The sequence below is a fragment of the Solanum lycopersicum genome, chromosome 12 (genome assembly GCF_036512215.1).
Source record: "Solanum lycopersicum chromosome 12, SLM_r2.1".
NCBI lineage: Eukaryota > Viridiplantae > Streptophyta > Magnoliopsida > Solanales > Solanaceae > Solanum > Solanum lycopersicum.
The window spans coordinates 49,339,670-49,350,474 of NC_090811.1; the positions used below are offsets into that span (position 1 = coordinate 49,339,670).

The 10,805-nt window shown below is 35.7% G+C and overlaps 1 protein-coding gene across 2 annotated transcripts in view; it reads left to right on the forward strand.

The window, feature by feature from the left end:
* The window catches only part of LOC101262090 (kinesin-like protein KIN-14P), a 28,520-nt gene extending 20,795 nt beyond the window's left edge, over positions 1-7,725 (forward strand). For both annotated transcript variants that reach the window (XM_069292511.1, XM_069292512.1), the window contains exons 20-21: positions 6,436-6,556; positions 7,509-7,725. In XM_069292511.1, the coding sequence (XP_069148612.1) occupies positions 6,436-6,555 (120 nt within the window). In that variant the 3' untranslated portion in view covers position 6,556; positions 7,509-7,725. The remainder of the gene's footprint in view (positions 1-6,435; positions 6,557-7,508) is intronic.
* The last annotated feature ends 3,080 nt before the right edge of the window (positions 7,726-10,805 follow it).

Below are 10,805 nucleotides of genomic sequence, written 5' to 3' on the forward strand. Positions count from 1 at the left end.
GCCTACCTGGAAGACAAGGCACCCCAGAACTGTCTACAAGTACCAAATCCCCAACCATAAACTCTTGTTTTGCAAATTTTTGTTCAGTCCCCTTCTTCATCTTTTCTTTGTGGGATATGACAGATACAGATTGGAGCTCACCACTCTGCCTCATGGTCCTACAAATGTTGAAGGTTGCTTCTTCATTATTCAACCGAAATGTCATCTGTCCCTTCTCCATGTCAACTAAGGCTCTACCTGTAGCAAGAAATGGCCTCCCAAGAATAATGGGCACCTCGAAATCGACTTCGCAATCAAGAATAACAAAATCTGCTGGAAAGATGAATGACTCCACTTTTACTAGCATATCATGGAGTATCCCTATGGGCTTTTTCACAGTCCGATCGGCCATCAGTAGCCGCATCGCAGTGGGTTTTGGATCCCCCAAACCCAACTTCTTGTAAATTGAGAGGGGCATTAGATTTATGCTTGCCCCCAGATCACATAATGCTTTCGCAAAATGTAATGACCCAACTGTGCAAGGAATAGTGAACGCACCCGGATCTTCTTTCTTTTGTACTAGGGATCTTGTAGCGATAGCACTACAATGCTGCAATCTATCATCATCCTCAAACATGACCGATCTTTTCTTGGTGACCAGATCTTTCATAAATTTGGCATAACCAGGCATTTGTTCTAGAGCTTCTACCAAAGGGACATTGATAGAGAGCTGCTTCAACATTGTTATGAAGCGCCGGTATTTACCATCCTCAGTCTTTTTTACTAATCTCTGAGGGAAGGGTGGTGGTGGTCTAGGCATGGGAATTACCTTGATGGGTACTTCTGCATCTTTTCCATTACTTTCCTCTGCTTCACCACTACCCTTTACCACCTTATCATTATCCTTTCTCACATTTTTCTCGGTAAATGGCATAGGTGGGTCAATGGTTTGCCTACCACCCCGAGTAGTCATTGCCATACAGTGCGCATCATTCTTTGGATTTTGGACAGTGTTGCTAGGAAGAGTGTCCGGTTGCCGTGTGTTCACTGTCGCAGATAATTGGGCCACTTGCAATTCAATTTGTTTAATCGAAATTGCGTGTGTATCAACTTTTTGCCCAATACTAGCTAAATCACCCCCTAATTCTTTAATGTGCTCATCACTAGCATCGAACCTCCTCATCATTTTGTGCAACATATCCTCAACTCGCGCCATACTATCTCCACCATCCCTAGGAGAAACTTCACGATTTTGAGGAGGAACATAGGGTCCACTCCTGTCGTTTCTATTACCATAGTTACTCTTGTTGAAATTGTTGTCGCGGTTGTAGTTACCATCTCGGACATAATGACCCTCACGGTTGTAGTTACCATAGTTCCGACCTTGGTTCCCTTGACCTTGGCGCCAATTATCCTGATTTGAGCCTTGGGCGCTTGGTCGGAAACCCCCCATTTGTTCATTGACTGCATAGGAATCCTCCTCATAGTAACATTCACCGTTAGGGGGTGGTGGTTTAGCCAAGTAGTTGACTGCATTAATCTTTTCTGCACCCCCAGTGACATGTTTTAGTACCAACCCGAGCTCAGTTCTCATCTGAGCCATTTCTTCACGAATATCATCTGTGGCTGGGTTGTGAGTGGACTGCACTGCGAAGGTGTTTCTCCCTGTATCAGACTTCCTAGTACTCCAAGCTTTGTTGTTACGGGAGATTTTCTCTAATTTCTCAGCGATCTCAGCATAAGGGCATTCTTCATAAGATCCACCTGCTATAGGGTCCAACACCACTTTATTGTTATCATCCTGTCCCTATAGAAGTATTCCTTTAGTGACTCATCATCAATACGGTGATTTGGGACACTTCTCAAGAATGAGGTGAATCTATCCCAAGAACTACTAACTGACTCTCCTGGTAGTGCCACAAAGTTATTCACCCTGTCTTTGTGGTTTAATTTCTTAGAGACTGGATAGTAGCGTGCTAAGAAGACATCCCGCAGTTGGTTCCAAGTGAAAATGGAGTTGTATGCGAGCTCAGTAAACCACATAGCAGCCTCTCCCATCAGTGAGAGAGGAAACACTCTGAGACCTATTACATCTAGATCCAAATCAGGCCTCCCCACACAACTTTTACACACTGCCCTTACCTTAGCTATATGGGCATGTGGATCCCCAGAAGGTAGCCCTGAAAACAAACCTTTGGCAGTGAGCATTTGCATCAGACTACTAGTTACCACAAAAGTGTGGCCTGTGGGTAGAGGAGGCAAAACCAGTGGCCCATCCGAATCTGCTATGTTATCATAGCCTCTGTAGTATGCTTGGGGCCGTGGAGCGGGATTCTGTCCCCTCTGTTGATGTTCACCCTGAGCATCGAGTAACATCTAACCATGAACATCAGCCGGAGCTGGGATGTTCTTGTTTGGATCCTCATCATTGATTCCCAAATTACGATTCATGTTTCGCAGTGTACGTTCTAGCTCGTGATCGTAGGGGAACAACGGTTCTCTTCCTCTCCGTGTATTTGGCATACAAGGAGGATAATTCTGAAAAGAAATCAAAAACAATAAAACAAAGTTAAATCAAGAAAATATCAACTAAACTATAGTAAGAAGTTTAAGTTAATCTAAAAGCTAAATTCCCCGGCAACGGCGCCAAAATTTGATACGCTCAAACTTACTTCTCAAATGAGAAGTAAAGCGGTCGTGTCAAATAAATAACCCAACTAGTGAGGTTGGGATCGTTCCCACGAGGAAAATAGTCTAGACTTAACTTAAACTTGTTATTACAATTGTTCGGTTGATGACTTCCTTAGAAAGTAAAAGCATAAAAAGGGGGGTTTGTATTTCCTAATGAGCAAAAATAACTAACGAATTTGAAAGAGACACTTAACAGCTTTTTGAGTTTTAATCAAGTAATAAAAGTAACTAGGGTTTACGTGTTCCCCACAGGTTCATAACTTGATAATTCTAACTATAACAATTCTTTCCTAGTATCTTGCATGTAAAGTGATAAGTTATGTATTTCTAAATCCTTGGTCCGGCATCTAGAAAATCTCACTCCGCACCTTGGTCCGGCTACATGTGTTGCTTTCCTAACCCTTATCCTTACCTCATATTAAGCATCGTATTCGATATTTGACTAAGTTATTACCTCGTACCAATCAATACTAGCCTATTAGATAGTATACACTAAATCTATGTTAATAATTCTTTTCCTATTATCTACCTCCTTGGTCCGGCAAGTAGCATTAAGGCGAGTTCTAACGTTGATCATCCGTTAAAAAGACTTCTAAGCGAAAGAATTATTAATACATGCAAGACACGATTCTAGAATTGTTATTTTAGCTAGGGTTTATCTCATTATTTGCCTATGGTTCCCACAACCCTAGTTATGGAGTTTAGTTCCTCATAGCCATAAACACAATATTCAAATATGGTAAACAAGAATTCATGTACTTACTTCAATGAGAAAGAATAAAGTCCAAAAATTTGCTTGATTAATCACCAAAAATCACTTGGAAGAATCTCTAACAATCAAGCACTCAAAACACAAAGTCTCACAATATAATGTTTAATATCATAGAGTCTGACCTTAAAAATGATGTTTTTTGAACTATTTATAAAAAAATAAAAACCTAATTAAACAAGGATTCTAATTGCTGGAAATCTTCCAAGAACCACGCGACGGACCGTCGTGGACTCCGTCGTCCCATACTTGGTACAATTCTTCTGCTGCTTTCTTCATTCCCCTCGACGGCAAGTGTGACGGACCGTCATAAGCACAACGGTCCGTCGAGGGTCTCGTTTCAAAATACTTCAACTCTTGGAATCTGGGTACTAGGATCACTTCTCTGATCTTCACGACGAACCTGCAGGACAGACCGTCATAGCCATGACGGACCGTCATAATCTTCGTAACCCCACACTTGTCAGACTTCCCCATCTTCCTTCAGCAGCTTCTCTATGCTGCCACCTATGGACCGTCATAAGCTCCGTAGGTGGTCTCTTCTGCAATTTTCGCTCAAAATCTCCGCGTTCAGCTTTGGACAGATTTCCTGCAAAACAAAGAGAAATTTTATTAAACTTAGCACAAACAAGGCTTTCGGACACACTAAACTTAAGGAAAAAGTATTAATTATACCGTGAAACCACGGTATATCAGTGACGGTGGCTAGGCAATTTTCATTCCCATCTTCTTTAGTTTTCTCTTTGTTTTTGTTCTCCCTTTTCAACTTCCTACAGAACTTCTTTGTGTGCCCTTTCATGCCACAATGATAGCACTAAATATCCTAAGTCTGCCTTTAGATTTGCTTCTATTTTGTTCTCTATGCTGAGAACCACGAGTTTTATTTCTCTCCTTGGGGACAGTTATCAGGACATTTGACGAAGAGGAACCTTGAGTTTTTCTTCTCATCTCTTCGTTCAAGACACTACTCATGGCGTAATCCATAGAGGTCACACCATCTGGAGCAGAATTTGACAATGACGTTCTAAATCTTTCCCAAGAATCTAGTAGGGAACAAGTAGAAGCAAGCCTTGAATTTCTTCATCAAATTTGATGCCCATAGCAGATAATTGGTTCATAATCCTCTGAAAATTATTCAGATGGTCTGTCATTGAAGAACCATCATGATACTTCAAACTCAACATCTGCTTTATTAAGAACATTTTGTTGTTTCCAGTCTTTCGAGCATACAAACTTTCAAGATGCTCCCATAGGTTTCGAGCATGTGTTTCCCCAGAAATATGGTTCAACACATTATTGTCGACCCATTGCCTAATGAATCCACAAACCTGTCTATGCAACAAATTCCACTCTTCATCTATTTTATTATCACGCTTTACAGTGGTAAATACTGGTTTATAAAATTCTTAACATAAAGAAGATCTTCCATTTTTCCCTTCCAAATGGCATAATTAATATCATTCAAAGTAACCATTCTACTTGTGTTGGCTTCCATTGTTTTTCCCAAAAAATATAGTTATCGCAAATTAAAGTAAATCTTTTCTGATGTGAAAGTTCAGACTGTGCTGCAACCACAGAGCATACTAAGATAAAACATTGGCTCTGATACCAGTTTGTTGGAAAAACACGGACGAGCACAAAAAAATATATAGTAAAAGTAATGGAAATAAAATGGAAAAATAACGACACCAAGAATTTTATGTGGAAATCCTTCTGAATAAGGGAAAAAACCACTGGCCAAGAGGAGCAATTGATATTATTATAGTAAGGAATTTTATACTGTGTAGTCACGAATACAATACTCAAAGTGACTACTACACACTCAAAAGGAACAACACTTTTTTGGTTTCCGTCTTCCTAAAATATCGCTCACACTCTATTTTTCTTCACAGACTATTTTCTTATATGGTCTATGGAATACCTCACTTTTCTCTCAAAATGGGTTTCTCTCTAACTTGGTGTATTCTACAAATGAGCAAGAATGCCTATTTATAGAAGGATAAAATCATGCCTATGTCACTAATGACATATGTAAATATATCAAAGTCAAGAATGGTTGCAAATCTTACCAATTTGTCAACCACCAAATCTTTTATTTTCAACTCCAATTACTATTCCTTTTTAACAATTGCTTGTACCAATTGAATAGCTAAAGTTGACTAAAAAATGGGATGGATGCAACACTTTCTACTCTCATTCCACCTAAGGTGTAATGTTCTCCTCTTATTCAAAAGTTTACCCGTCTTCATAGGCGGGACATACACTCTTTCTAGGACTCAACATCCTTGTTGAGGTGTTCTCCACCATCCAACTGAGAGAGAGTCCCGATTTAATTCCATGTGGCCTAGGATCAAACTCATACGTTACTTTAACAGATGGAGCTGGGCCGTTACAGATGGTATTAGAGCAGGACTGCCCCTCCTTACAGTGGTGTGGCAAACATCAGTAAGGATGCTAAGTCACAATTGGGCGCATGTGATGCCCATGTTGAAGGACAAACTTCTGAAGAAGAATTGTACATTACACCCAGGCGTAATGGGTGAAGAAAGTTGAGAACTTCATAAGAATGAGTTCAAAATGAATTGTTGAGATGCCATTTGGCTTATGACCCAAGGAAAAATCTGTGCGGGTCTAGCTCCACAGTGGACAATACACTAACAAGTTTGAAGAATCTTTTAGGTCTCTTACTGTGCATAAATTTAATTGCAGTTGCCAATCAGTTGTATATATGATTAGAAGAAGCTTTTAGATGCGCAATCATTTTTATTTTTAGGAGGACATGAGCTTACGAATCATCATCTTCATGTTCATATTTTTGCTATTTTTTCTATTGAAAAGAAACACTAGCAATATAAGATAAGATGAAGTGTTTTTCCTATGACGTTCTGCCTATCTTTTTGTTTGTTGTTTGCAAGAAAACTGAGAAATATGATATGCAGCCTGACTTTACTTTGTAGGGTGTGACTTGGAGTTTCTTGTAATTTTTAATCTTCCAGGTTGGATCTCTCAAGGAAACGATATCTCAGAAAGACAATGAGATTGAGAAACTGCAGCTGATCAAAGATAAAAAATATGCTAATACTGGAGCCGACGGCGAGACAAATAGTACTGATTGAGGTATGGCTCCTCTCCCATATTTTCCTTCTTTTTGAGAATTCCTGATAAAGCCAAAAGTTTTCTGGTAAGTTAAACTACTTAAAAGGAGACTTATGTACCTACTTCCTTGATCCATAGTGATCAATTTAGACTCCGACAGGATACCTATTGCAGCCTGAGTACCGAGAATCAATGCATATATTGTAGAAAAACGGAGTGATATATTAAGTTAGAAATCAACTTGTTTCCCAAGTAAACATTTGTTTGGAAAATATTTTCCTTCGTACCAAACATAGAGGGCCAATTGGACCGTGGACCAGGAGTCCAAATGGGGATGGACCTGATATGGCATCTGGCCTAACTCAACTCCCAAAGCTAGCTCATGAGGGGAGGATTGCCCAAGTCAATATGTGTTTTTGTCCCTTTTCTGATTGTTTTCGAACTTGCATTGTTTTATTACCGTGTTTGTGGGCCTGTGGCCTTGAACTTGAACTAACTGGAGTTCCACAATTGTGCATAATATCCGATGATTGTATTTCAATGGACACATAAACTAATCTCTATGTTGTAAGCTATTTTTGTCCCTGAAGGAGCCAAAAAAAGCAGTGGACATAGATAAGTAAAATCATATCATCTTATTGTGTTTGCAATTAATTATATATATATGCCAGAGAGATTCCTCTTTTTTAATCAAGTACATTATAATACCCACACATTATACATTTCTACACTTTATCGAAACATGATTATCATCTGTAATAATGTAATTAACTACATAGAATCTAGAAAGCGCAAAAAAGTTTGAACTAAACAAATTGGGTAGAGATAAAACTCGGAAATTACATGTTATTGGGAAAAAACTTTATCAATTTATCATCACATTTATGATTAAGATGAATCCCACTTTGATTAGCTTGTATTTTTGAATAGTTTAAATTGATTGACTAGCATATCATATGATCTATTTATGCAGATAACTGAAAAATCTTTGAGGGAGCAGAGACACTTAAGTTCAATTATTATTGATAAGTTTCTTGTATTTTTCTACTAGTGAGTAAAGCTTGTATGAAATTTGTAACATTCAAGTGTTGTATTACTAGTAAATTAGTAACAAAGATATACGGAGAGAATAATGTTGAATAATGTGTATTAGTAATAATGTTAGTATTAGTTATCCAGATATTATAATTTATGTATTGTTTGATTTGTTGTATTGAAAATAACTTGCATTGAATGATTTTTTTTAAAAAAAATATTTTTTAACAAAAATATTCTCTATAAAATACGGTGGAAAGAAAGTATAAATGGTTTCTAGGAACAATTGTATCTTTAACCATGCTAATACAGACATTGAATGCCTTACAATATAAACACTATTGATTTTCATGTAGTGACTATGCATATTTTAATATCAAATAAAGTATATAATCAACGCAAGCTAGTTTAAAATTATATAAAATAAAATACTAATAATACAAAAAAAAAGTAATGCCATCAGTTTTAAAATACTGAGTTAGTCAAAACATTCTATATATAATATAAAGCTTGGAAAATGCACAAGTATTCCCTTAGACTATGATCGAAATTTGTGAGACAAACCTTAACTAAACTAAAGCTCGGTCTTATTACCCCAAAATTCATTTTCTTTTTTAATTTTGTGCACCTTTTGTCTTACGTGGCACACTTTGTGACTCCACGCAATTGAGGCGCATGAGAGATGTTTGAATGTCATGTAGGCCAAAAGGTGCATGCAATTACAAAAAAAAAAAATCAGGGCGCCCCCCCAATCTATATTCGAATTCCCAACTTCACACTCATACTTTACGGGGGTCCTATCACCTCCCTGAATTTTATAAAACTGAAATTATTACCTCCTCGAACGCTTAGCTGACAAATTGAGTGTATCTCACTCTCTTTGAGAGAGTGAGCAAAAAAATTTAATATTAACACTTTATTTTAATAACTATTTTTAAGAATATATGTTTTTTTAGAAATTTATTTATTGTCTTCTTCTCCATAACAATAAAGATCAAATTCCTCCACCATTCACCATCTCTAAACCATCATTGCCACCATCATTTTCACCGGATTCACCATGATTGCTTTCGCACGAGCTTTAAAATTCTGAAGTAAGAAATTTTTATAAACCATTCAAATCAATTAAAAGTAAAATGAGATCTATTTATATCACCTAAAAATGAGATTGGATCATATTTGGAAAAAAAATCAATTTAGGTTTACATCAAACCCAATTGAACTCTCAAATAAGATTTCTTTCTTATTTTATAGATATTTTAATTATCAATCTCAAATCTCAAGCAACCAATTAGAAGTTTCTTCCTCATTTTTTCGGAGAGGATCTGCACTTGTTGTTCCTCTCTATTTCGCTACCCTCACTTTTTTAGTTTTCTTCTCTCCATTGCTACCAGTGAAAAGCTATCATTGTTGCTTCCTCTGACGAAACATCACCATTGTGGTTGCCTCCGATGAAACGCCATCATTGTCACTGCCTCCGACGAAACGCCACTACTGCCTCCGATACGCAACCATTGTCGTTGCCTCTGGCGAAACTCAAAATATCAGCAAAAACCTTCTCACACCTCCTCTCATCTCTCTCTTGTTCCTCATAATCTAATTTAATGGACTTTGGTGTTTAAAGTAATGGTGAAGTTACTTTAGAAATTTGAAGGAATTGAGAAAAAAATTGTTTTAGGATTTGAAGAAATTGGAAGAGTATAGGAAAAAGAGAAAGGAATTATACTATTTCAGTTTTAGACAGTTCAGAGGGGTGATAAGACTCCCGTAAAATTAAGATGTGTAGTTGGAAATTCGGTTATAGATTGGGGGGCTTTTGTCCATTTTCTCCGTGATAAAATCTTAATATAGTTAAGGTGTGTTTCTGAGATTTCAATCATAATCCGTGGAATAATTGTGCCTTTCCCTATAAAGTTAGATAAAGAAAAATGACGTGACATTTCGCTTTAGCCAAAGAACCTATTTATCTTTTTTTCCCTCACCTTTGAGAATTTTTATTATTTATTTATTTATTTATTATTATTGTACAAAAATAAATGTGTCAATTACTACTCAATTTATTCATATCCTTTAATATAAAAACTTGATTGTCTTTATTTCCTTTACTCTCATGAATTTTGATCATCATAACTCTCTATTCATATTAATAGTCGTGTTCATGATATTTTTCGATATTTCGTATTATATCCTATAAATAAAGGCATTAGAAAATTTTGTTATAAAAAATGATAAATTTATGTGTTGTAGAGCTATGGATTAACTAGGTGAAGTCTACTTATCTTTTTTTGCCAAGAATCACAATTTTTTATAGCTTTATAAAATAGAATTTTACAGCTTATATTGCTTTAAGATTTTACTCATATGAAATTTGATTATTCTATTTCATGTAGTTTTTATCTTCTCTTTGATATATGGTAAACGGATCGAATTTCATTCTAACATGCTCCCGTAAAGTTAATGGGGGCAATGTATAATTATTTTTCTTTCTTTTTATTTACATGTAAATCATTATTAGTTGAATTTTATTGTAAGAACTTGACAATAGTTTCATGGTAAGCAAATTTTATATAAAGTGCTCAATTTTAAATTGTCACTTATTATGTCGATGTTGTGATTTGACTTACAAGAATAAGATCAAAGTTATTGAATGATGATTGTGGCTTCTGACTCAAAAATATTGTATATTCATTTTTATTTTTTTTGAATATTTTAATGATTAAGATAGTAAGAATGATGTATTTTATATATATATATATATATATATATATATATATATATATATATATATATATATATATATATATATATATATATTCAGACATACGCCTAAACTGAACTATAGTTTTATTACTCCCAAAGCTAATTTAAAATGAAGTATATATATATTCAGACATACGCCTAAACTGAACTATAGTTTTATTACCCCCAAAGCTAATTTAAAATGAAGTAAATACACCACAAACACTAACTATCATAGAGAGTATGCACACTCTCTTGAAGTGATGAGTGCACAAATTAGACACATGTCATTTTTAATTGACAACTTTATAATTAGTTAGTACACATATTTATGTATAATAAAACTTATCTATATTTAATTGTTATTATCTTTTCACTTTTAATTATTTTTAATAAATTGTGTGTATTGAAAAAAATAAATCTAAAAGTGTCCTTTACATTTAATGTTTTAGTATGTCTATGTTTTATTTGATTTTCTTCACTTCTTTCCATATCC